This window comes from Anser brachyrhynchus (assembly GCF_964034855.1).
Source record: "Anser brachyrhynchus genome assembly, chromosome: 1".
Lineage (NCBI taxonomy): Eukaryota > Metazoa > Chordata > Aves > Anseriformes > Anatidae > Anser > Anser brachyrhynchus.
The window spans coordinates 211,472,073-211,499,470 of NC_137694.1; the positions used below are offsets into that span (position 1 = coordinate 211,472,073).

General features: G+C 44.5%; 1 protein-coding gene across 3 annotated transcripts in view; it reads right to left on the reverse strand.

Moving 5' to 3' along the window:
- C2CD3 (C2 domain containing 3 centriole elongation regulator) overlaps positions 1-27,398 on the reverse strand; it is a 59,730-nt gene that overhangs the window by 11,399 nt on the left and 20,933 nt on the right. Inside the window, exons 18-29 of one of the 3 annotated variants that reach the window (XM_080559422.1) lie at positions 26,101-26,273; positions 24,964-25,081; positions 23,384-23,652; positions 22,448-22,537; positions 20,511-21,131; positions 19,550-19,867; positions 16,095-16,233; positions 14,568-14,635; positions 4,666-4,871; positions 3,549-3,649; positions 2,513-2,674; positions 1,234-1,451 (exon numbers count right to left, since the gene is read on the reverse strand). In XM_080559422.1, the coding sequence (XP_080415548.1) occupies positions 1,234-1,451; positions 2,513-2,674; positions 3,549-3,649; positions 4,666-4,871; positions 14,568-14,635; positions 16,095-16,233; positions 19,550-19,867; positions 20,511-21,131; positions 22,448-22,537; positions 23,384-23,652; positions 24,964-25,081; positions 26,101-26,273 (2,483 nt within the window). Of the gene's footprint in view, positions 1-1,233; positions 1,452-2,512; positions 2,690-3,548; positions 3,650-4,665; positions 4,872-14,567; positions 14,636-16,094; positions 16,234-19,549; positions 19,868-20,510; positions 21,132-22,447; positions 22,538-23,383; positions 23,653-24,963; positions 25,082-26,100; positions 26,274-27,398 lie in introns of all 3 variants that reach the window. The other 2 variants (XM_080559423.1, XM_080559421.1) reach the window with 2 other exon arrangements.

The following is a 27,398-nucleotide window of genomic DNA, read 5'->3' on the forward strand; positions in this document are numbered from 1 at the left end:
ATTTTGCAGTTTCTTTAGAAAGCCGTGATCACCTGGTTTTGGTTCCTAGTTAACAGATCCTATTCAATTCTCAAATTCTCTGAAAAATTAGTTTGCTAGTGTTAGGTTAAACAGCAAAGTACTGCTACTCTGAGGCAAGTGAAAGTCTTGCCACGAGGCAACGCAAGGGGGGAGGACATTTGGAAACGAAGGAAGAGTTTGAGACAGGTTGTAGAGGAGAGTACGTAAAGAAGCAGTAAAAACAATTAACAGAAGGGGACAAAAAAAAAAAAAGCAAAAGCCTGGAGAAGAAAACATGAGAAAATCGAGGTGGCGATACAAAAAGGGCAGGTTCTGGCGTAACAGAAACGTGCCCTCCAGCTCCATCTCCTGGAAGTGGCGTTTCCCTGCAGGCAGCTGGAGGCAGAAGCAGCACGGAATTAACTTTCCAACTGGCAGCTCCCCGAGCCACAGCTTCTCTCCTCTGATAGATTATTTTAAAAGTACTAGCATTGAGTTGGCTTCTTAGTCGTTTTACTGTTCACTGTGCCTCTCTGGTATAACATCGCAGCGGCTTGAGTGGTTAGGCTAAAATAAATTAAGTGCAATCAGTAAGAAGTTAATGAAGAAAGTTAGAATAGAGCTGGGAGAAATGTCAGGCAAAGTGAAAAAAGCATAGATCTGAAAACAAGGTGTACAAAGAGATACGAGTTCCTTCACTGTTGTGTCATCCTCTGGCCTTTTTAAGAATGTCTTTCTGTGTACTAATAATACGGAAAATTAATTGCACCGATGCCTGTAAAGGACTAAATGTAATGAATATGATAAATAGAAATTAAGCTGCTTACTGAGAGCTTTGTCTTACCTATCCTGAGCTTTACTTTAGCTATTCATCACAAGGCATAAGTCTCACCTGAAAACAGATCTATGCCAATTCCTCTCAGCAAAGAGCCGCAGACTCAGCTCAGAACCATCCTGTGGACCTCTCTTTTTCTACCGAACAGCCATTGAAATTTTAGTACAATTTAGGCTATCTTGAGAGAGCCTTAACTCCCATCTAACCTGACTTCTGAGTGTGTTTCGACCCAACATTATCATTACCAAAAGAAGTCTGAAAATCTCTCCGAAGCGTTCCCCCAGTGCACTAACACATACTGGTGACCAACACCAGGGATTGGCCTCGATTATGTGAGAAATTTGAAGATACTTTAAGGCAGCATCTGACCAAAAATTCCAGGCCAAGTGACAACTTACCATTGATGAGGCTGCTGACCTGAGACACCAACTGACTCGACTTTTTCAGAAGACGGTATCCATTGGGATCCGCTTCTCGGCTCCTCAAGCCTTGATGATCACTCTCCTGCTCTTCGTGGCTTGGTTTGGGTGTGTTACCGTAACTGAAGTCAGGAAAAGACCTGGTCAGCTTCTGACTGAAGTATCTCTGAACCTCATCCAGCTCACTCAAGTTTTTTCTGTAAGCAGTGGTAAAAAATTGATAAAAACAAAACCCCAAACCACAACCAACCTACAGCAGGCTGGTTCTGTTTGCATCATTCCAGTCAACTGCATGTAAATAAGCAAACAGAGGACTAAGGATTATTATTGAAAAACACATCAGTAGGTAAGTGCTCTACCTAAGCAAAAGGACAAAGCTTTCTCAAGGACAAATTTAGGCTGGAAGTTAAAAAAAGGAGCTAGTTTTAAACGTACTCACTCAAAGAAAGTTGGATTTGAAATGACCTTCCAGCAGAAGTCTTAACGGCAACGTTATTACTTGACTTTATGACTGAGCATGATAAAAATCTAAGGATTTATATCTGCTTAAGTTCTAAGGATTTCATGATATATTGCTTCTGGTAGCTGGGGAAGGGATGGAACGACTCAGAGTCTCTTTCAGTCCCATATTCCTACAGGTAATGAAAATGCTTCTCCCAAAATTTAGACCTGATCTACAAACCTAGAATCTAGTCAAAAATAAATAAACAAATAGGTGCTTCTAGTAAGAATAAAGGCATCCTGCTGGGAAAGGACATCCAGCTACACGCACGATGAAAGTGCTTACAGGCTTGTTTTTCTATCCGTGAAAAAGTCACTCAAAGGACTATTGGCTTACTAGTGTGTGCCGTGTTACAGATGAACAGAGATGGATAAAGCAAAGCATTCGACCTAGATTTGAAAACACTGCTGTTACTGTTTCCCTTTGGAGACTCACTGCATTGCTAGAGCACCTCAGTCCTAATGCTGAGTTGCCCCCCAGACCGTGCTTTTCCAATTTCATCTCATCCCGCTGTTATTACAGATATCTCACTGATAACTTTTAATCAGTTACTGTATATTTTCATTTCCTTTAAAACTGAACGCAAGAATTCTTAAGTTTCAAGCTCCGCTTTGCGAATCTAAGGCTTTGCATTACCATTTTCACAGAATCACAGAACGGCAGGAATTGGAAGGGACCTTGAAAGATCATCTAGTCCAATCCCCCTGCCAGAGCAGGAACGCCTAGATCAAGATTTTGGCTACAGCTCTGCCTTACCTGAGAGCGGTTAGAAGAGAAGCACGTGATGACAGCGATAACGAGTCCATCTTGGCTGCCCGGTGTGCGTTTCCTTCCGCTTGCTGCAAGGACTCATGAAACCTGCGCACATTCTGCATATGCTCTTCATGACGAGGTGTGTGCGTCTTAGGGGAATTCATTCTGCCGGGAACAGGCCTACATGTAACCACAGAAAGCAGTTTGGCATCTCTGATTTTGTGAAGCCTGCTAACTAAGAACACGCAACAGCTTTAAGCACACTACAGAGCCACTGGCGGGTGAAACTAGCTTTTCCAAACATCATCAAGAATGGCCTTTACTGACTGCGTCAGGTTTACAGTAAAACAAAAAAAACACCTGCAGCTACCCATAGTGCAGCTGGTAGGGAATCTGCAACGCCCACCAGCAGCTGTCAGTCTGGCTGGTCAGGCCAAATAACGCTGGCCCATGGACCCTCTAAACTTCAAAGACACGTACAGGAGAAATACCATCTCTTACGTGCGCTAAATAAACCAACCATGAATTAACATGCTTTCTTATATGTTGCTAGATACATGTACGCACACTGGTGCTTGTTTTAAGGGACATTGAGCAGAATTTCTGCAGGATATCTGCCAGTATTAGTCCTGGAATGCGCAATACCACAGCATTTCACCAGCCAGGAGGTATGGCAAAATGAAGGGGATACACCAGTAACACTCACTTCTAATTTCTTACTATAAAAAACCCTTATTCCTATAAAGGCCTGGAAGAAATAATTGCCAATTTTAGCCTTAGCATAGGGTAAATCCTAAAGCAGAAGGCTGGAAATGCAACAGTCAGGAATCACCAGTGAGAAAAAGAAGATCTGGATTTCGTAGAAAGGTACATGTCCCAAGATTGCCATCTCCTGGGCTCCTCTCACTGGTAAAGGGAATTTGGTAAAATCTTTAAGTCCAAACACAGGGAAGGACCTCTGACAGGGCTTTATGTTTTCAGATACGTGGACTTCTGAGCCCCCAAAATGACCAAAATGACCCAGAGCCAGTTGACTTACGGTTCTCGAGTAGGAACACTAACTTCCTTTGACAAGGTATTTGACATCTGCTTGGAAAAGCTTGTAACATTACTGGGCAACATTGGAAAGCTTTCTTTCACCTAGAATAAAGAGAAACACCACGTGTGAGATTTCCACAGTAAGAAAATAAATAAATTAAAGTACTATCTTGCTGCGCTAACAAATAAAAACTTCAGTTTTCTAAATTTAAATTTTCAAAGGATTTTGCAGCACTGAGCCAAATTGCCACTTAACAACACTCTTATTTCAGAAGCATTTATTAGAAGGCAGATTCCAATATCAAAATACAGGAAGTCTGTTTTAAAGCCTTTGTTCATTTGTAACCACAGCTTCCAATTTACGTTTTCCAGTTTCAACCTTGCTGTATAAAGCAGGCATCCAAAAAAGGGAAACGTGGCTAATAACAGAAAATAAAAACCACAACAACACATGCTGAAAATAGTATCATAAAATATTACAAAAACCACAAAATGTTAACTCAGCAAGAGGATAAAATTCTACCTTTTTGTTTTTAGTAACTGCATGTGTTACACGTAGCGTGAGGATTGTTGGATCTCTCTCTGCCCTACCAAAGAGGAAACTGATGGAAAGTAGGGTACAGTGACTCCATTCCATGTGTATATCACATCCCAGTACAGCTGGAAAGTCGAGAGACTAAAACACACATGTGAAATGGCAAAACTTCCAGAAAACTAAATCCCTGTCAAATTAGAAATTTCCTAATTGGGAAAAGAGCAAATTTAAATTACGGTTTTGGGCATCAGCTACCAATCAAACGGAACAATGCCAGGCTCCCAAAACCACAGAATCACCTCCTAACGGTAAAAAATAATAAAATAATAATAATAATTTGAAAAAAGCACCCATCAGGTAACAGCAGAGCGATATAAGCCACTGGAGATGATCATGACCAAGGTTTAACTGAGCGCTGTAACTACTGTTGTCCTGCAGGTACTAAGGAACTAGAAAGCGATATTCTTAAAGAATGGATTATGTGTTTTTTGCTCATTTCTTCAGAAACCTAGTCAGTGCTGATTATTAGGAATCTAATTTGATAAAATTTGATACACATAGGGTAAGAAATTCAGCTACATACTGAAGAATTTGGAGTCTGGGTCCGAATCCTCGCCTGCTTTTCTTCTTTGAGATTATTTATGTTTTGAAGGGGGGAAACTGCTATTTTGATCTGTCCTCGGCACTGCCCACTGAAGTCTGTGATGTTGTACCACCCGCACACCAGCTGGAAGCCAGAAAGAAGAGGAGAAAGGTCCACAGATGCAAATCCTATCACCCGCTCAGTCTCTGAGGAAGAGGAATATAAAGCACATATTAATTTAAGCTGTATGAAAACGAAACATTTTCAGAAATGCCAGAAGTCAGTCAGTTATACGGGCCTTGAAATGTGTCGAAGCTTTACAGGGAAAGACATCTTATAAAACTCAAAAAAAAAAAAAAAAGAAAAAAGGGTTAAAGGCTGACAGCTCTCATGAGATGAAGAACAAGAAAAGAGTGGAAAAAAAAAGTGGTGTAAAGAATAGGGTTTAAGAAAACAAAAAGAAACTTGTTATTTCTGTTTTTACCAGCCTTCAAACTAAGATACCTATGGTGTCTGGCTGAGAAGGAAAAATTGTTTCAAGCAATTAGAACAGCTTTGTCCCTGCAGATAAGCCAAAATGTCTGTCCCTACTGTGATAACCTGAATGCTGACACTGGGGTAGCTCACAGCAGAACAGGGGCCTTGCTGCAGGTGTAAGGAAGGACATCAAGGTAGTTCACAGCCTATCTAACACTTTATCAGACGGACTAGTTAACAAAGGGTTATAATAAAGTGAAAAATATTCAGTTTGAAAATGGGCTAGAAATAAAAGCCAGCCAGAGGCCTGTAAAAATGAACCTGAAAGCCAATCTGACAACCTCAGCAAATGCATTCTGCCTCCAGAACTGCATTCTCACTTCAGAAACTCACGTTTCTTCCCTTCTCGTGTTGCCTAAACTTTCAAAAATGCCCACTGGCATTACGCTGTTTCGTTTCTTGTGCGACATTTCGTCTTTTCTGTCTTGCAAATTTGTCAAACAAACAATCCTACCCAAGAAGAGGATGTCACTCGGATTATCTTAGCAGTTACGTTCAGCTAAAAATGTCTCCGCAGAAACAATGAAAGACCAGGGCAGGGAGAAGGATTGGCAGGAGAATCGCTGTGTACACACGGCACTCCGCACAACGCAGAGAAAGGCTGACTAACGCAGGAAGTTTATTTTTGAAGCAAAAATTCTGCCAGCTGAACTTTAATACTGTCCTGGTTCCAGTTAGGACAGAGTTAAGTAGCTCATAGTAGCTGGTAGGGTGCTATGTTTTGGATTAGGATGAGAAGAGCGCTGATAACATGCTGATGTTTTAATTGTTGCAGAGCAGTGTTTACACCAGGCCAAGGACTTTTCGGCTTCTCGCTCTGTCCTGCCAGCGAGCAGGCTGGGGGTGCAGCAGGAGCTGGGAGGGGACAGACCCAGGACAGCTGACCCAAACTGGCCAAAGGGGTATTCCATACCATCTGACGTCATGCTAAACAATATATAGGGGTGGCTGGCCGGGGTGGGGGGCGGCTGCTCGGGGATAGGCTGGGCATCGGTCAGCGGGTGGTGAGCAATTGCATTGTGCATCGCTTGTTTTCTTACACATTATTATTGTTAATACTATTACCATTATCACTATTATTATTATTATTGTTATTATTATTTTCCTGTCTTAATAAACTGTCTTTATCTCAACTCACAGGCTTCACTTTCCCGTTTCTCTCCCCCCATCCCAGAGAGGGAGGGGGGAGGGTGAGCGAACGGCTGTGTGGTGTTTAGCTGCCAGCCGGGTTAAACCACAACAGTCTTTTTGGCGCCCAACGTGGGGCCCGAAGGGTTGAGATATCGACAAATCTGACCAGAGTGTGTTAAACTAAAATTGGTATAAGTATTGGACCTGCTTAATAGTTGCTAGTCACGATGTTGATTGCCTTAATCTCCAGTCTGCTGTACCTGTATTCCAAATTGAGTTTTATGGTGCGTTACTTTCTGTATGTGCTCCCTGTTGCACTGTTTATCCTTTCCGGGCCCTGGTTTAAGATTGTTATGGTACTGTGCGGTGTAACAATGGCTTATGAAATGATGAGATATCTGGTCATGACTTTAACCTGGTATTTGTACTCAGCACTGACGTCGACTCTATACTTTGGAACCCATATCTCGGAAACTATTAGCAATTACACCTATTGCCTGTTTTCGTTAGGGAGCCAATCTGTGAAGGGGACAGGGGAAGACATGTTTCCCTACCTGTTCACTCTCCCTTTCTCCTTCACCACCACCCTCTTATCCCCCGAGCTAGTTACGGTGGTTCTCCGAGATGTTGAATATCCTTGGGATACTCAGACCAGCCTGCTCTTGTTGTTATGTCTCCTGAATGCGCTTCAGATTTTGTGGAGGGTTAAACAACTACTTAGGAATCTCATCCGGAGATCTGTCTTGAGGCGGGATAGTTGCGAGTGGCAGGGAGTGTGGGAGGATATGGGCAGGTTTCTAGAGCAGTGGTCACCTCCAGTGTTTTGGACATTCACCCCTGAACAACTGCAAAATCCTAAAAAGCTGGCAGAATGCTTGAAAAAAAGGTGTCATGACTCTGGCAGTTCCAAAGTGACACAAATCACTGTAGCGTGCTGGGGTCTGGCTTGTGCCTATCGAGCTGCAATTGATGCTATTAGCAACCTAGCTCCAGCTCCTGCAGCCGCTCCAGCTGCAGCTCCTGCAGCCGCTCCAGCTGCAGCTCCTGCAGCCGCTCCAGCTCCAGCTCCTGCAGCCGCTCCAGCTCCAGCTCCTGCAGCCGCTCCAGCTCCAGCTCCTGCAGCCGCTCCAGTTCCAGCTCCTGCAGCTACTCCAGCTCCAGCTCCTGCAGCCGTTCCAGTTCCAGCTCCTGCAGCCGCTCCAGCTCCTGCAGCCGCTCCAGTTCCAGCTCCTGCAGCTACTCCAGCTCCAGCTCCTGCAGCCGCTCCAGTTCCAGCTCCTGCAGCTACTCCAGCTCCAGCTCCTGCAGCCGCTCCAGCTCCTGCAGCCGTTCCGGCTCCTGCAGCCGCTCCAGCTCCAGCCCCTGCAGCCGCTCCAGCTCCAGCTCCTGCAGCCGCTCCAGCTCCAGCTCCTGCAGCCGCTCCAGTTCCAGCTCCTGCAGCTACTCCAGCTCCAGCTCCTGCAGCCGTTCCAGTTCCAGCTCCTGCAGCCGCTCCAGCTCCTGCAGCCGCTCCAGTTCCAGCTCCTGCAGCTACTCCAGCTCCAGCTCCTGCAGCCGCTCCAGCTCCTGCAGCCGTTCCGGCTCCTGCAGCCGCTCCAGCTCCAGCCCCTGCAGCCGCTCCAGTTCCAGCTCCTGCAGCCGCTCCAGCTCCAGCTCCTGCAGCCGCTCCAGCTCCAGCTCCTGCAGCCGCTCCAGCCCCTGCAGCCACTCCAGCTCCAGCTCCTGCAGCCACTCCAGCTCCAGCTCCTGCAGCCGCTCCAGCTCCTGCAGCCGCTCCAGCTCCTGCAGCCGCTCCAGCTCCAGCTCCTGCAGCCGCTCCAGCTCCTGCAGCTGCCCCAGCTCCTGCAGCTGCCCCAGCTCCTGCAGCTGCTCCCCCTCCTGTGGCTGGGTCAGAGAAACGAGCTGTAGCAGTGCAAGTTGACCCCGCAGAGGGTATTCCAACCCCTGTGGCAGACCCTGCGTCTGGGTCAGAGAAACGAGCTGTAGCAGTGCAAGTTGACCCCGCAGAGGGTATTCCAACCCCTGTGGCAGACCCTGCGTCTGGGTCAGAGAAACGAGCTGTAGCAGTGCAAGTTGACCCCGCAGAGGGTATTCCAACCCCTGTGGCAGACCCTGCGTCTGGGTCAGAGAAACGAGCTGTAGCAGTGCAAGTTGACCCCGCAGAGGGTATTCCAACCCCTGTGGCAGACCCTGTGGCTGGGTCAGAGAAACGAGCTGTAGCAGTGCAAGTTGCCCCTGTAGACAAGGTGAAAAAATGGTATAGAGGCTCAGGTCGTTTAAAACGCAGACAGTCTTCTGCTAAGTCTGGGCGAAGTGAAGACGAGGCTGGGCCATCAAAGGTGCAGGAGACTGAAGATGAGGATGAGGATGGCGAAAAATCAACAGTAACTACCCGGACTCCATACCAGCCATCAAAGGTGCAGGAGACTGAAGATGAGGATGAGGATGTCGGAAAATCAACAGTAACTACCCGGACTCCATACCAGCCATCAAAGGTGCAGAAGACTGAAGATGAGGATGAGGATGTCGAAAAATCAACAGTAATTACCCGGACTCTATACCAGCGTGAGCTACGAGATGTGCGAAAAGATTTTGGTCGCTGTATAGGCGAGCAGCTTGTCACCTGGCTGCTCCGGTGCTGGGACACGGGAGCCAATTGTGTGGAATTAGAGGGCAGGGAAGCCAGGCGGCTGGGATCCCTTGCTAGGGACGCATGCATTGACAAAGCAATTGGAGATGGAGCACAATCTCGCAGCCTCTGGAGGCGTCTCCTGTCAGCTGTGAAGGAAAGGTATCTCTTCAAGGAAGAACTTGTATGTTTACCAAGCAAATGGACCACCATGGAGAAGGGAATTCAGTACCTGAGGGAATTGGCCGTACGGGAAGTAATTTATAAGGACCTAGACGACGCACAAACATCCGCAGATCCAGATGCAGTCCGGTGTACACTACCCATGTGGCGGAAGTTTGTACAGAGTGCCCCATCATCATATGCCAGCTCATTGGCAATGCTAGCCTGGAAAACGGAGGAGAATCCCACAGTGAATGAAGTGACTAAAATACTCCGGCAGTACGAAGGAAATCTCTCCTCTTCCCTAAAGGCCTGTGTCTCAGCTGTGGAGAAACTCTCTGAAGAGGTCCACCAACTTAAAGAGAATTTATCTTCCCCTCCACCTGAACGAACCAGTGTCCACCAGCTAAAAGAGAATGCTTTAGAGAAACTTTCTGAAAAGATCCACCAACTTGAAGAAAGATTATCTTCCCCTTCACCTGAACGAACCAGTGTCCACCAGCTAAAAGAGAATACCTTGGAGAAACTTTCTGAAGAGATCCACCAACTTAAAGAGAGTTTATTTTCCTCCCCACCTGTACAAACCAGTGTCTCAGCTATTAGGGGTAAACGTTCATCTATGCAAGGAAGACAATATGGTGGGCACACACACCGCACCACCCTGTGGTTTTACCTACGTGACCATGGAGAGGACATGAGAAAATGGGATGGAAAATCTACTGCGACCCTAGAGGCACGGGTACGTGAATTGCAAAGGAAAACAATTGGGAAAAAGGAGTTCTCTGAAAGGTTTGCTGCTCCAACTTCCAGCAGGCAGTCCTTTAAACACAGAAATGAAGATTCTGACCAGGACTAGAGGGGCCCTGCCTCCAGCCAGGGGGAGGAAAGGGACAATCGAGTTTATTGGACTGTGTGGATTCGATGGCCTGGCACGTCAGACGCACAGAAGTATAAGGCTTTGGTAGACACCGGTGCACAATGTACTCTAATGCCATCAAGCTATAAAGGGCCAGAGCCCATCTGTATTTATGGTGTGACGGGGGGATCCCAGCAGTTAACTGTATTGGAGGCTGAAGTGAGTCTAACCGGTAATGAGTGGCAAAAGCACCGTATTGTGACTGGCCCAGATGCTCCGTGCATCCTTGGCATAGACTATCTTAGAAGAGGATATTTCAAGGACCCAAAAGGGTTCCGCTGGGCTTTTGGCATAGCTGCTTTGGAGACAGAGGACATTAAACAGTTGTCTACCTTGCCTGGTCTCTCAGAGGACCCTTCTGTTGTGGGGTTGCTGAGGGTTGAAGAACAGCAAGTGCCGATCGCTACCACAACTGTGCACCGGCGGCAATATCGCACCAACCGAGACTCCCTGAGTCCCATCCATAAGCTAATTCGTCAACTGGAGAGCCAAGGAGTGATCAGCAAGACTCATTCACCTTTTAATAGTCCCATATGGCCAGTGCGAAAGTCTAATGGTGAGTGGAGACTAACAGTGGACTATCGTGGCCTGAACGAAGTCACGCCACCACTGAGTGCTGCAGTGCCGGACATGCTAGAACTCCAGTATGAACTGGAATCAAAGGCAGCCAAGTGGTATGCCACAATTGATATCGCTAATGCATTTTTCTCCATCCCTCTAGCAGCACAGTGCAGGCCACAGTTTGCTTTCACTTGGAGGGGAGTCCAATATACTTGGAATCGGCTGCCCCAGGGGTGGAAACACAGCCCTACCATTTGCCATGGACTGATCCAGTCTGCGCTGGAGCAGGGGGAAGCTCCTGAACACCTGCAGTACATCGATGACATCATTGTGTGGGGTGACACTGCAGAGGAAGTTTTCGAGAAAGGGAAGAAAATAGTCCAAATCCTTCTGAAGGCCGGTTTTGCCATAAAACAGAATAAAGTTAAAGGACCTGCACGAGAGATCCAGTTTTTAGGAATAAAATGGCAAGATGGACGCCGTCAAATCCCAATGGATGTGATCAACAAAATAACAGCTATGTCTCCACCAACTAGCAAAAAAGAAACACAAACTTTCCTAGGTGTCGTGGGGTTTTGGAGAATGCATATTCCAAATTACAGTCTGATTGTAAACCCGCTCTACCAAGTAACCCGTAAGAAGAATGCTTTTGAATGGGGCCCTGAGCAACGACAAGCCTTTGAACAAATTAAGCAGGAAATAGTTCATGCAGTAGCCCTCGGGCCAGTCCGAACAGGACCAGATGTAAAGAATGTGCTCTACACCGCAGCCGGAGAGAATGGTCCCACCTGGAGCCTCTGGCAGAAAGAACCTGGGGAAACTCGAGGTCGACCCCTGGGGTTTTGGAGTCGGGGATACAGAGGATCTGAAGCCCGCTATACTCCAACTGAAAAGGAGATATTGGCAGCATATGAAGGAGTTCGATCTGCTTCAGAAGTGGTCGGTACTGAAGCGCAGCTCCTCCTGGCACCCCGACTGCCGGTACTAGGCTGGATGTTCAAAGGAAGGGTCCCCTCTACGCATCATGCAACTGATGCTACATGGAGCAAGTGGGTTGCACTGATTACTCAGCGGGCTCGAATAGGAAACCCCAGTCGCCCAGGAATCTTGGAGGTGATTATGGACTGGCCAGAAGGCAAATACTTTGGGATATCATCAGAGGAGGAGGTGGTTCGTGCTGAAGAAGCCCCCCTGTACAACAAGCTACCAGAAAATGAGAAGAAATATGCCTTGTTCACTGACGGGTCCTGTCGTATTGTGGGAAAGCATCGGAGATGGAAAGCTGCTGTATGGAGTCCTACACGACGAGTTGCAGAAGCTGCTGAGGGAGAAGGTGAATCGAGTCAGTTTGCAGAAGTAAAAGCCATTCAGCTGGCTTTAGATATTGCTGAACGAGAAAAGTGGCCAGTTCTCTATCTCTATACTGATTCATGGATGGTAGCAAATGCCCTGTGGGGGTGGTTACAGCAATGGAAGCAGAACAACTGGCAGCGCAGGGGCAAGCCCATCTGGGCTGCGGCATTGTGGCAAGATATTGCTGCCCGGGTAGAGAACCTGGTTGTAAAGGTACGCCATGTAGATGCTCATGTGCCCAAGAATCGGGCTACTGAAGAACACCAAAACAACCAGCAGGTGGATCAGGCTGCTAAGATTGAAGTGGCTCAGGTGGACCTGGACTGGCAACATAAAGGTGAATTATTTATAGCCCGATGGGCCCATGACACCTCAGGTCATCAAGGTAGAGATGCAACCTACAGATGGGCTCGTGATCGAGGGGTGGACCTGACCATGGACACTATAGCACAGGTTATTCATGACTGTGAAACATGTGCTGCAATCAAGCAAGCCAAACGGTCAAAACCTCTTTGGTATGGAGGACGATGGCTGAAATATAAATATGGAGAGGCCTGGCAGATTGATTACATCACACTCCCTCAAACCCGCAACGGCAAGCGCCACGTACTTACAATGGTGGAAGCAACCACCGGATGGCTGGAAACATATCCTGTGCCCCATGCCACCGCCCGGAACACTATCCTGGGCCTTGAAAAGCAAGTCTTATGGCGACATGGCACCCCAGAGAGAATTGAGTCAGACAACGGGACTCATTTCCGAAACAACCTTATAGACACTTGGGCCAAAGAACATGGTATTGAGTGGGTGTATCACATCCCCTATCATGCACCAGCCTCTGGAAAAGTTGAACGATACAATGGACTGTTGAAGACTACACTGAAAGCAATGGGTGCTGGGACATTCAAAAATTGGGATACACGTTTGGCAAAGGCCACCTGGTTAGTCAATACCAGGGGATCTGCCAACCGAGCTGGACCTGCCCAATCAAACCTGTTACGCACTGTAGAAGGGGATAAAGTTCCTGTAGTGCACATAAGAAACATGCTGGGTAAAACAGTCTGGGCTACTCCTGCCTCAGGAAAAGGCAAACCCATTCGTGGAATTGCTTTTGCTCAGGGACCTGGATGCACTTGGTGGGTAATGCAAAAGAATGGGGAGGTCTGGTGTGTACCTCAAGGGGATTTGATACTGGGTGAGAATAGCCCATGAGTTGAATTGTAGTATGTTAATTATTATATAATAATGTATGTCATCACTACCATGATTGCTGTATATCATAGATGAAAATGGTGATTAATTAGAATGTATTGGACAGAGTGTAACCTGAGCATGACATAAATGGTATGGAATAAGGGGTGGATATCTGTCCTGGTTCCAGTTAGGACAGAGTTAAGTAGCTCATAGTAGCTGGTAGGGTGCTATGTTTTGGATTAGGATGAGAAGAGCGCTGATAACATGCTGATGTTTTAATTGTTGCAGAGCAGTGTTTACACCAGGCCAAGGACTTTTCGGCTTCTCGCTCTGTCCTGCCAGCGAGCAGGCTGGGGGTGCAGCAGGAGCTGGGAGGGGACAGACCCAGGACAGCTGACCCAAACTGGCCAAAGGGGTATTCCATACCATCTGACGTCATGCTAAACAATATATAGGGGTGGCTGGCCGGGGTGGGGGGGCCGGCTGCTCGGGAATAGGCTGGGCATCGGTCAGCGGGTGGTGAGCAATTGCATTGTGCATCGCTTGTTTTCTTACACATTATTATTGTTAATACTATTACCATTATCACTATTATTATTATTATTGTTATTATTATTTTCCTGTCTTAATAAACTGTCTTTATCTCAACTCACAGGCTTCACTTTCCCGTTTCTCTCCCCCATCCCAGAGAGGGAGGGGGGAGGGTGAGCGAACGGCTGTGTGGTGTTTAGCTGCCAGCCGGGTTAAACCACAACAAATACATGAAAAGAAATGGGGGAAAAGATCCAGATTTTAAAGCTCACAACACAGCAGTTTGAAGTGAAGAAGCAGGGCTGTCTTCCCAACAATAAACACGCAGACTTTTAAACATGTGCTGGGCTGGTATCCATTAAATATTGGAGCATCTGGCCTAGCAGCAAAACAAGCAAATACCAATTTGGCCCATTAGCAGTAACTTTTATCATTTAACAATACATAGAAGGTTCAGTAAAAATGCTTATAAAAAGCTCGTATTTGTTATTAGGCCTCCAACTGACCCAGTGACTGCTAATACTGGACACAAAAAATAATACTGGACACAAAAATAATTCTTAAAACATACCCATGCCACTATAACATTATTTGAATGCAACAGCAGATGAAAAACACAGTAAAGAATGTATGTTCCGTAGGAAAATCCAGCCTCTAAAATGCTGTCAAATTAAAAAATGGAAATGCAAACGAACCAAACCTTGCCAGAAGGTTAATGGGGAAAAGAAGGGTGCTGAGGGGCAGGAAATCAATGTGTATTTATCTACAGTATTCTTCTAGTGCAAAGCCAAAAATATTTTTACAATTCCACTCTTTAATTTACTTGAAGTCACCCAAGAAAAGGGATGCAGAAAAACTCTCTTCCCAATAGAGCCCTACAAATTTTACCTGCTGCTTTATGCCACACTTTGAAGACCAAGGTTTGCTGTGGATCCAGCAGAAGTTCTTTGGATAATCTGCGAAGAAGAAAATCATATTTCGTTATGGGAAGTAGGAAAAAGAGCAAGTACAGTAAAATGTCTCTGAAGATTCAGTGACACTGTATCTACCCAGACAAGTCAGTTTATTCCTGGAGTGATGAGCAGGAAAACAAAAAAGATCACCAAGTCCTCAAAAGCATAACTATCTTACATGGTTTGGGCTTTTGATTATTCAAGAAGTGTTTCCCTCTCCTCACCCTTTCTGTAGATTTAGAAGTTAGGCCATGGAAACCACAAGGAATTTTAGGAAAGAGAAACAGTCTCATGACTCAGTAAGTACGGAGACAGCAAAACACTGGGGTTAAGGCTGAAAGCTGTAATATCTGAAAGCTGATTTCTGGAAAACAAAACCAAACCAAACCAAACCCTGAACATTGAAATGAAAAATATCTTAGCGGAGCAGCTTTTAAGTTGCTTAAAGCAATTCAGACACGAGTTGGGGCATAAGCAACCTCTGAAACAAACCTTTAACCTGCAGCTATTTGCCCTTCAAAGGTTTCACCTTCATATTACAATTCCCTAAAACCAAAAACCCCACTCAACAGTCTGGTAGGAAAAGCCCACTCCTGTGCAGTCACAGGAGTGACTGAGGGATTTGCAAGTATTTTGTGACGGACAAAATAAATTAGGTAAGCTTTCCTGTTGCCTGTATCTGACTTGTTTCACCTCGTTTAGAAAACACCCTTGGCTATAGCTTTGGCATTCATTTAAGATTTGGTATGGAAGCTCTGGAGAAACAACAAGATTGCAAACACAGGTTTATTACTGACTATTACAAGGAACAAACTCATCAGCTGAGGTGCTTTGCAGTGGTCAATTCACCTGCTCCAACCTAGGCTCTGATACCCCAGTCCGAGCTGTGTTTGCTATAGTGATTTGCCAGTTTGCTAAGCATAAAACGAAGGAAAATGTACAGAAAAAGCCAATAAACTGGATCAAATCTTTATGTTATCTTCCCAAGAGGCCTTTAGCCATTACCAGCCCCTTCCCCTAGATGGAGAAACTACGGATGAGTGGAAACAAACTGACTCATCCAAGGTCTTAAGCCACAAAAACACAGCGGAGCCAAGGTTCAGTGCAGGTCAAAATGCCCTTCCTCATGTTAGCTTTAAGATCAAGCTTCCTCACGTAACTTTTTACCCAGGGTAAGCACGTGGCAATTGTAAAACATGGAAATACGCATTTGTAGCTGAGAGAAGCTGAACAAGACTGCTCCTCAAAGCTGGCCGAAGCACCTTTTAGAGCTCGCTGGATCAAAAGCTGGAGCCTCTGAATGAGAGGGAGTCTAGGCTTACAGCTGATAACACCCACGAGCAGGAAATATAGCAGCAAGCAGAAAGGCACCCCTAACTGGGTGTGTTATTTTCACACCTAGCCACTGGCTGTCAGACCCAGAGGCTCTGCGAGCACGTCTGTGCGAGTCCACACCACGCACCTCGCTTGCTGCTGAAAGTCCCAGACGGGCGAGTCGGTGTTTTCTATCACCGAAGTGCTTACTGGAGCATCCGCGCCAGCAACAGCAAACGTCACGCAGCTGCTGGGTGCTGTTACTTCCCGTTCTGTCAGAGGACTCCCTGAAATCACACAGAATTAAAGTCGGATTTGTCCGAAGGATAAAAAGCTTATTAATAACGTCTGTGGAAAGAAGTAAAGGAAGGATTAGCAGTTAAAAACTGTTCATTAACAAATAAATTCACCGTCTAGGAAATGCTCCTTCTCACTGGCGGAGCTGAAAATACTTTGGGTTTACAAAAAGGGGCAAACGTTACACGAACCTTTTATAGAACAGAAACCAGAATATTTAAGGATGGAACAGAGAAAACGTTTGCCCAAGATCATCTGAGAAGTCAAAGGCAAAGCTAGGAATAATACCCAGATCCCTGGGACCCTATTCCAGCACTCGATCACTAAGGAAGTGCTTGTGTGCTCCCACCAGCCCTGCTACTGCATCAGTAGGAAATGTGAGAAAAAAAAAAAAACAATCTCGTGTAGATGAGGCCTTAATATTTTGGTCAAAACATCAATAGGGAAGGAAAAATAAATCGCCTTCATGCCCTAGCCCGGGGAGCTACACAGGGAGCAGCTGAAGTTGTACGAAGTAGCTTCAGCAAATACTTAATTTGGTTTTAAATAATTTGGTTTTAATCCCTACCCAAAGTGGATCTTTGTGATTGCTAAGCTGAGCAACTAGGGCTGCAATTCACTCTGCAATGCACCTATGAAAGCTTTAGGAAATTCCTTGCATAAGCACAGTTCAGGGTTGGATATATGACCGCTTCCTCCCTCATTTGTCCTGAAATGAGCTGGGAAAACACTGGTGAGAAAACACGTAATGAATGAACTAGTCCGATATAATTGGGTGTGCTTGCACTTAGAGGCAGGAAGTTTATAATCAGAGGAACACAAGATCAAATTAAGGGATGGAGCTCGATATTCCCTAGATGCCGCTGAATATTATGGATTAGAAAGTACTGAATGAGAGATGCAGAAATTATACGGTCACCCGCGCTGAATTGCAGCTCAAAAGGGAGGCTTAGGGCCTCTGTGGGGGACGGTGACCTGCAAAGGCACTTAGGAAATTCAGAGAAGGAATCAGAAGATTTCTACCTCCCTGCTACCTCCCCTCTGCATGCGACCCTTCCTCCAGGCTCGGACCCTCTTTGTCACTGTCACTTTAGCGAGATTAATTTGGCTTGCAGAGCTGTAGAAGCATTTTACTGCTAATGGAGCCGTTGAGATGCTGAATTGGTAGCCGGCAAAATCTGCTAGGAGAAATGGATTTAGCCAAGGGGAAACAAGGTCACGCTTTGCCATCAGATACCGCCCTGTTGTTACAGATTGCTTCCTCAACTCTGCTTTCCAAGGACTCTGCGTGTGGCTTTGGACTTCTCTAAGACTTCGCTGTCCAGAACGATCAAAACCGATGAGTATGAATCTGATTTAACTACAAAAATCTCTTTTCTCCTGCAGTCTGATTCGCCATGAAAATAAATGCGTTTGGTTTGCTGTAGCTTACGGAGTTACCGCTCACTTATTATCCCTTAACCGTGAAGATTTAACCAAGAAGAGGATTTTTTTTAAAAAAATACTTTTTAATATGAAAAATGGCTTCAGTTAAAACATGCCACACAGAAATCCTCTCAGTTTGGCAAGACGATAGACATGGCAAGTCAAACACAGGCGTGGGTTATGTGACATCAGCTCAGAGAAACGAGCAGGACCTGTCTAGACCAGCTCACCGGCTCTTGCATGTAAAGGCAGACCTAACAAAAAAATAATAATCAATTTTTGTAGTCAAAGTAGAAGTAATTTCATTCCTTTCTGACGTTATGAAATGTAGGTTCTTTCCTTTGTATTTTTGGAAGATCTTAAAAAAAAAAGAAAAAAAATGGGAAATGTCACTCCAGAACACCAAAAAATATCAAGAGACTTGGGAAAACATTTTGTAACTTCACTCAATTTTTGAAAATCGTATGTCTTAAGTAATTCTTCCAAAACCGCAGGAAGTTTAACATCCATTACCTACTGGACTGGAAACGTATTCTAGCCTTTTTATCTGTAAATGCAAATTCTTGTTGTAACCAGCTTATATATATGCACTGTTCCAGTGTATCCATTGCCTCACGGTGAGTTACTTCTAAAAATATCAAGAGAAGGTAATTCGTTTGAAGACAGAAACATTGCCATAGCGTACGCCACCAAAAGACACCTCCTTATCACTCCCAGAACTTTGCAGTGGCAAATAATGTTGCATCAAGTTTCCAAAGGCTACGAATTCCAAAGGATTACAGAATCACTGATTATAAAAAAGCCACCTGTGGGGCTCACTATGGATCAGAATGAATTAAATTATGGCTTCTCTTTGACTCTCTTAGCTGTGAGACCAGAAAATGCTGAGGGCTTTTTTCTGCCATGTCACCTAGACTAGGAACTATTTGATTTTAAGGGAGACATGTCCAGGAAGCTCACCTTGAGTCAGTCCCTTATTCATATTTGGTAACACCGCATATTTGCATCTGTAACGGTCCAAAAGAGACCTGATCGCTCCGAGTGCTGAGCAAACACAAAGTGAGCAAGTCGTGCAGCATTAAAGGTGCCCAAGGTGAAGGGTGAGGCACTTCTCACCTTTAATAAACCAGATTCGTTTATAGACCGCAACTTGAGGCAAACAAGGCTTCTGAAACTGGAAACTCGCCACGTTACCTTACTGCACATCCAGAAGCAAACATCGCTCGCTAGGAAGGAATATTTTAATACGCTTAGCATAAATTTAAAAGCGAAGGGAATTCTTCGGTCACGCTCAGCACAGCGAGCAGCCACCTCGCTGTAATTCCCACCGTACAGAGCGAGAAGCAGAGCGACAAGCCTGGGGGAGTTCAGGCTGCTCTGCCCTCACACTGCCCTTCCTCCGTGCTGCGGCTGGCAGCCTCCAGATAGCACAAATAAAGCCAGCTTTACAAATTGATTATATGCTAAAAATGCAAATTGGCAAGAGTCTTTGAGACAGGAGGATCTCGGGGTTAAGTTATTCTGGTAATTCTTAACTGCAGAATTCAGTTGTCATCTGTAACAGTGAACGTTATATCATTTATATTTTGTTTTTTATTAATAGAGAGGGGCTGAATAGTTTAAATTCCTGCTTCCCCTCTACTTATTCTACAATGCAATGGTCTCAGGGTTGCAATACTGCGAGCCAAGATCAAAACCCGCTGCGTTCATTCACTGCTGGAGTAAGTTGGAAGAAAATTCCTGGGCTTTTTGTCTGTAAATTGCTCCTTGCAGTACCTCTAACGAGCAGAACCCAGGAAACAAACCAACCAAACAAAAACACACACATACAAATCAAAAACAAAGCCACCGCCAGCAAAAAGGGAGGTGGTGGTGGTTTACCTTTTAAACTTAGATGCATTGCTCTTTCCACGAGGACATTGACAGCAATTGTGTTTTCCAGAAACTCCACGTCGCCTTCTTGTGGTTTCTCACTGGGGATTTCTGCACTTACGATATCCAGATTCTGACAATGATTTTCAGCAACCTGTTGGCTCGGGTCGGGTGCTTTCTCTGTGCTCTCATCTTCACTACTGCTGTATTCCTCAGCACAGTGAAGTCCGCTGGTCAGGGCAGCAGAAGTGGAAGAAAGGGCAACGTGAACACGTACAGCAGCCCCTGCTAGGTCTGCAGCATTGCATCTGAACAACGGGTAAACTCCTGCAAGAGAATTCACAAACAACCAGCTAAAGAAGAGAAAGAAAGGATAGGATCTTGGAAAAAGCTGGTCCAGTTCATTATTTTAAGATCTCTCAGCAGAACGATTTTGATTTTCAGTGTGACTTCTAAGCCAGGTATCACACAGTGAAGAATACCAGCTTGGAAAGGTAAAAATAATGACCAAACCTCCAAACGGTGCACTTCATTTTCTCACTGGTAGTTCAGATTGCTGTTTGAAAACGCGTCAACTTCCTGCGAGTCCTGTGAAGAGTGCCTCTGCATACACACACGATCTTCTCTTGCTTAGTCCTTTGCTCTGACTACAAGCCTTCAGCCTTCTTGAGATATTCTATTCTCACTCTATTACGATGCCCAAAACTGCCATTCTCAAGGAACATTCCTCATTAATCCAGCTAGGCTAATTGTTATTGCTCATTGCTACCAATTTTGCACCCATTTAAGCTTGCTAGGTTTTGAATCCAGAGAGGCAAGCATCCGAACCTTGTTTATCGTCGATGAAAGGAGGAGTTGAGCGTGTATCGCATCGAGGACAAAACAAAGCTGTACAGTTTTTGCTTCACTACAGATTTAAGCAACATCAATAAAGAGGACTAGAACATGACAACGTTCTTTATGAACTTACCACCAACGCTCAGCGCTTTCCTTGACCTCTCTGCTAACGCTCCGAGGTCGACATAGGCGGATCCAATGAGACGATCTGTATCGAGTGGTCTTTCCGCGTCATTTTCTTTACCGTATGCCCACCACACCTGGATTTCTAGTTTCTCCTCCCTGAAGAACCAAATCAGCCCTTGGCTCCTTCTGAGGGTCACTTTGTTTGCTTTCTTAAAGTTCACCGTGACTTTCTTTGCGTCGTCACTCAATTTAGGCCTCCTAAGGGAAGTCCACGTGGCTTCCTGATCGTATAGCTTATACCTGAGGTAGCAGTAGGTGCTTCTGTTCGGGTGCGCCTGCCCTGCGAGCAGCACGCAGTGCACAGGCAGCCACACCCTTGGGGTTGAAATGGTCACAGCCACTGGACCGTCACTCTGATCCCATTCGTCACTCTCATCCAAACTGTCCTCAGGGCTTTCCTCACTGTTCCATCCCAGAAGCTTCGCAGCCTCCAAGACACGGTCTCTGTCACCGTGATGAGCAAAAGTCACAGAAAGTTCCAGTCCTCCCCCAAGGGCCTGCATGATGTTTGTGCGGCGTGAAGGCGTTACATCTTCAGCTAGGGTAACGGGGTACCAGCCTGTAATACCTTCAGGAGAAGAGATCATAATTAATTAGACTTTTCCTACCCTCTGAAAACGTCAGCAAAAAAAATCCTGCACTCTGGTCGTCAGCCAAGAACCAGTACTCGAAGCGTCTATTTCCTGTGAGTTTGGAATTCATTTCTAGCCTGAAAAAGCAGCAAATTGTTAGACCTCAGACAACCTCACAGGTAGTGCTGATCCAAAACACACTTTTCTTTCCATTTCAGTAACGATACTCATTTTACAATAAAACTATATCCCATGAATCTCCAGCTATAAAATCAGGCATTCTCAGTTTTTTCCTCCTCTCTTCCGATTTTCTTAAAAATTTCCGTTCCTATTTTCTTAAAAATAAACCAAAGACTTCACGGTTGGCGAAAATGGGCGCTACACTGAAATTAAAGCAGAAATAAACAAGATGATAACGAAAACATAATTATGTTAATGAAAATCATCATTATGATAACGAAAACATCATTTCCTACAGGAAAGATGGGGAGGGACACTTTATCAGGGAGTGCGCAGACAGGACAAGGAGTTTAAGGCTTTAAAGAGGGTAGATTTAGATTAGATATAAGGAAGAAATTCTTTACTAAGAGGGTGGTGAGGCACTGGAACAGCTTGCCCAGAGAAGCTGTGGATGCCCCATCCCTGGAAGCATTCAAGGCTAGGATGGATGGAGCTTTGAGCAACCTGATCTATGGGAGGGATAATAAAGATATTACACAGAATCTTTACCTCTTCTATCTGGTGTTAGTTTGTATCTTACAAAATCTTTACCTCTTCTACCTAGTGTTACTTTGTATATTACATTCAGTTAAAAAAAGAAAAAGTTAATTCAACTGCTTTTAATCTAAGCTTTTGTTTCCGGCTTTGACAACTCAAAAGTAATCACTGGTCCTCCGCTGAATGCTACAACTCTTAAACTTTCCATCTTAAACTTGAAAATGAAGAGCACCAAATAAAGTATTAAGCAGGTTAATATTCCTTCAGCCAGTTCAGCTGTCAATTGATGAGTGTCTCCAGTTTCTAGCCTGTACAGTTCCTGACTCTTAATAAGGTGCAAATAGCTGCTCTCTTGCAGTTTCCAAAAAATCCATGCTAGCAGTGTAAGTTGTACTCAATGCACAAGATCCTACACCCTAAAAACTCATCTTCAAACAACATCTCATTTATGAGCTTTCTAAGATAGGATTTTTAATGAAGATGTGCAGTATCTGAGAGAACTTTAGTCTAAAAAATACCGTAAGAATCAAAATTGTTTTAAGCAATTACAATAGCATGTACACGGAACGCTGGTAGCGTAACACTGCTGCATTACCAGATCTTCTTCTCAGTAGGTCTCTGGTTGGAATTGTAACTGTCCCAAGAAGATAATCTTTTGATGTCCGAGCTGCCAATGTGTCAGTGGCTGGAAAACAAATAATTTTGTAAATGCACCAAGCTAGAACGGAAGATTTAGAAGCTATTGAGACTCTGTCTTCTTTGAAAGAAAGCTGCATCGCCTTAACAGCAAACAGCTCATCTGTCATACTTTAAACACTTTAAACCCATGAAAAAAGGAAAAAGAAAAAAACAAACGGTGCAGAAAATATGAAGCCAAATTCAGTGAGAACCAGGGGTGTCAACAAAGCTTGTCTGTAAGTGGTCCCAATGCACATTAATTACAGGATACGTGCTCCACCACCACTGAATTTGGAGAAGCTTTTGGGGAATGTTTCCACAGGTGAGCACTAAGTAGTCAGTAGGGAGCTAGCGGTGTACTTTACTACAGTTACTCTACATGCCACTCCTGACTTTTCTTCCCCAGAAGTAAGAAACAACGTCATCTTTCGATAACTTTTGTTTACAAAGTAATTCTACAGTATGTTGTCGTGTTATGAAAGAATCTTGCTTATCTGACATAGGATCACTGGAGGATTTTAAGCTGTCGTGTTTCTGAACCTCCATTACCTCGTTCATAAAGCGAAGGCAATAAGGCACACCCATACAAAGCCAGTGTGCTTCAAGAGTTAAGAACTATTACTATTAATTGTTATCTTTTCGTTTAAAAGGTGATCTTGATCAACTGGAGCACTGGAAGCCTTAACTGTTTGTGCAAGGGGAACAGTACCCCCCAAAGCCTTCTCTGGAAGACCATTTAGGTAATTACATCTATTAGCAACTGCACAGAATAGCCTGTCTTCTACACTGACAATTAAAGGACTGGATCATCATGCAACTACACTTAGTCATTATAATCACTTTTTCTCCTTACCTGACTTGACGCTCTGGTGGTAGACAGAGAAGACGATGTTGGCAGCCTGCAAGAGCTCTCCCAGACAAGAGGCTTCTCCGCTGCTTTTCTGGATGATGAGGTTACAAGGAAACTCTATGTGGTGCTCAAACTCTGGGCAGAAAGTACGAGCCACGGCTTGTGTGTTGCGCCTCTCTGTCTCAGGTAGGAAGGAGAGGTGCACAGAGACATAAGCGTTAACTCCCACACCTGCATAGTACTGGACCGAAGGGTTCTTTTCTGCCACAGCTCTTCATTTAGGATGCAAAAAGAAAACGAGAATGAGAATGAACGTAAAGTACAAGAAATCTAGAATTTCAATTAATTATTTAATTAATACAAAGCTTTCAAGTCTTTGTGGCAAAAAAAAAGATGAGACAAAACAACTTGTATTTTAAGTCAAAATAGGTTTTTGCTATAGATTATTTTCATCATTTTTTTCATCTGAATACAGTAGGAAAAGATACAAAATGATGACAGTAACTATGACAAGGTCCAGCACTGGTGGCTGTGCTTTTATCCTTGTCAGGATCTGAGACCAAAGTCATTGAGACTCAGCACCTTGAAAAACATCCCATACTGTAGACAAAGCTGCAGGATAACTTCCCAGAGAACCTACTCCAGTAGGAAGTAAATGGCCAAGCTAAATTATTTTTATACCTGATAAACAAAAGGAGGTGAAACTAACAGATGGGGTGTTTTACAATAGAACAGACCCAGGTATTATTCAGGTCATACACCTGATGTATAAAGAGCTTGGAGGTCATTCAAAATTAACTTCTTCAAGCACGATATGGTAGTGATCTTCACTGTAAGGACTCTACTTGAATTAATTAGGATCAGGAGCTCAGCAACACTAAAAAAAGATCAGTGGGCAGTACTCTAGAACAGGAGGAGTCATCCTCTCTTAGCTTACAGAATTGACTCCCTCTCTTCCACCTTTTTATTTTACGCTTAGAATGTGCAATTTTCAAGAATTAAGTTCATGCGGTACCGTGCAGTAACAGCAGCAGCCTTCTGGAGAAAAGAGATGTGTCACCTACCAGTTAGTTTACCCACGTTTCCCCAGTCAAATTCAAGAAAACAAGTCTTAGCTAGCTTTTAAATAGCATCAGTAACACCAAGATCCAGTGCCCACACAGACACCATTTTATTTCACCCTTCAGTGTTGGAAAACGTGGAAGGAAGTAATACTGCACAAAAGGCCGAGGGACCAAAAGCTATGGCTAGAGCTTTGCTTCTAAGAATACCACATGATGTCTTTCCCAGCTCTTCGCTTTGCTAAAGCACTGCAAGTCTAAACTACTTCATTCTCAACATTACAGCCTCAAGCTTGCTGTAGTACGACTGCTACTACATTGTTCTGCAGTTTAAGGGACAAAAATAACCACTGTATAAAAATATTTTCACTTCTGATCAGAACCCAGTTTGAATCTCGGTCTCTGCAGATGGAAAGTTGGCCAGTTACAGTTTGTTCTAATCTAATGTTTCAGCCTGCTGCCTCCAGATAAAGTTATTTTAAGAGAAAAAAAAATAATCTTATTTTTAGGGCTAGGCTTTACCTGGCTGCTGCTTGCAAACCAGCTGCTCTGTGTATTTGTACAGACAGAGAAACAGCGCGAGTGGTTGTTCCTGCTGTTTTCACAAAACGGTGGTATCTCACGCTCACATCAAGCAAGCCTGGATTCAGTGAAAGAAAGAAAGCAAGGAAACGGTCAGCTTTTTGTACAGTTGCATCCAAGAGAATCAACGCTCAGTTGTAACTCTTAATATAAAATTTACTCTATTAATGCATTAAAAAATCCATATGGAAAAAACAGAGGGGTTTAGCTGGGAATCAAAGATTGTTGAAACCGGCTGTGCAAGGTGCTCTGCTTCCTTACGGGCTGCTACAGGAGGCACGAAAGATTTGGAGGCACAGGAGGAGATTTTAAGGACTGCAGCCTGCAGCCTGACCTACTGGCAGTCGGATCAGACGGTCGTAATGGCTCCTTCTCACTGCCAAATTTATGACATAGTAAAACCAGGACGGCCTCTTTAACCCAGACGCGCCCTCATGTGTGCGTTTATTGTAATAGTTTTTAAATATATTACTGCAGTGCTTCAACAGATCTTTTTAATAGCACTGCAGTGACAAAAGCTTCCATGAGGTTTTCTGACGTGGCTAATTTATTACAAAATAACTGAAGTACACTGAATTCCCTCTGCGACCACAGATTTTCTTTGCATTTTTATGTCCACTTTTTCCAAGAAGTTGCCTTTCATTTTTACAGTTAATGCTAAACCTCTGATGGAAAGAGGTTGTAGAGGTTTCCTCAGTGGCCTTCCCAGAGCTGATGTCTGTATTATTTGAAAGAACTACCGCAGAGCAGAAAGACGTCTCTGCTCATACCAAATACCACGCACAGCCCTCCTTCAGACCTCCCATTCCTCACCTTATATGGGAAACCTAACTGAGGCTAATTTGGCAATTTAGCAGGTCAATACATAGGAAGAGCTTTTCTAAAACTTGCTAGGACTTTGAGGTTGCTCATGTTTCTCACTGACTCTCACTAGGTGAAGAGTCCAGTGAAATCTGGGAGGAAAAACACCCCTGGCTGATTATCAGTTGTCAACACAAATACATATTAATTTATCTCGGCAGTGAATACGCAGACTCTCATCTTATAGATGAGTGAAAAAGCACAAGCCTTCCTTACCTGAAGACCGCAGGTGAAATTCCTCTGAGGAATCAGTCCTCGGGACCAACGGAAGATTAAAGGTCTGTATGTCTATTTGCTCACGACGCTGCATAGTCACCATAGCACACAGCCGCGACAAAGGCAAGGTCCCTTTGGCAACCACCTGGTCTCTGACATTGGGGTAGTAATACCTGGGAAGAGACAAAGGCGCAGTGTCAGTCACGCTGCTTGGGCAACGACAAAGTGATCATCATTTCTCTCAAAACTACACAAAAGTCCACTCTATTTTGCGTGTCTTCCAACACGACCTGTTAGACTCCTGACAGCTAAGGGATAAGCCCACGTAAGTGAATTCCCAAAGGAAAAAAAAAAAAAAAGACTAAGTGCTCAAGGTAGATAATGCTACACATGTACACTTGTACTAGTCGTAGCCAGGCATCTAGCAAAAACTCTACTCAAAATTGGCATCCCAAAGGAAAACAAGAGAAGGATCTAGCACACAATATTCCCCACTCTCAGCTTCTGTTAGTAAATCAAAATATTACTTGTGGAACAGATTTGTGGTGCCAGTTTGTGAGTGTATAAAGTGACTCAAGACAGTTTCTAACTGTGCTACTCTGCTTCACTCAGCTTAAAGCCAGGTTTGGCACCGTATCTACTGAACCAGGAGACCAGGAGAAAGGCATCCACTGTGTTTTCAGCAGCAGTGACTGAGTAACGTGGTAGTAACATAGACTTGGGTTTCTCTTTGCGTTTTGGGGCAATGAATAGACTGTTTGAGTCCTGGCTGGAGCACTGCCTGACTTCTAGTCCCAATACCTTGTTGTAGTACACCTGCTGGTTTCTCTCCTTCCTCCCCATGCTTCTAGAAGGAATTCAAGATGCTGCTAGTGTCATAGCAAGAACTCTATGATTTGGAATCTTTGGAATCTAAGCTCCTCCCTAATTACTAGGATCTGTTGGCAAGCTTTTTTCATTTCAAATATTGCGAGCTGGCAAGAAGATGTCTACATAATTCTCAAAAAGTTTCCAGCTCAGTAATTTGTTCCTTTGTACCAAAACAGCCTAAATCTCTTAGCCAATATATGAGAGTGGTTAGGGCAAGATTAAATTGAAGTTACAAAAGTGTGTATTTGAGATGCCGGGTACTAACAATTCGTAACTTCAGCTGCTCTGGTCATTACCAACATTGATGTGAACACATCCAGCATATAATAACGAACCTGGGAATTTTTAATAGCTTGGCTCGTTTCCTACAGAATGAACAGATGAGTTATTTTAATTAGGCTTTTCTAAAGTTGTCCATCTTTATGTTC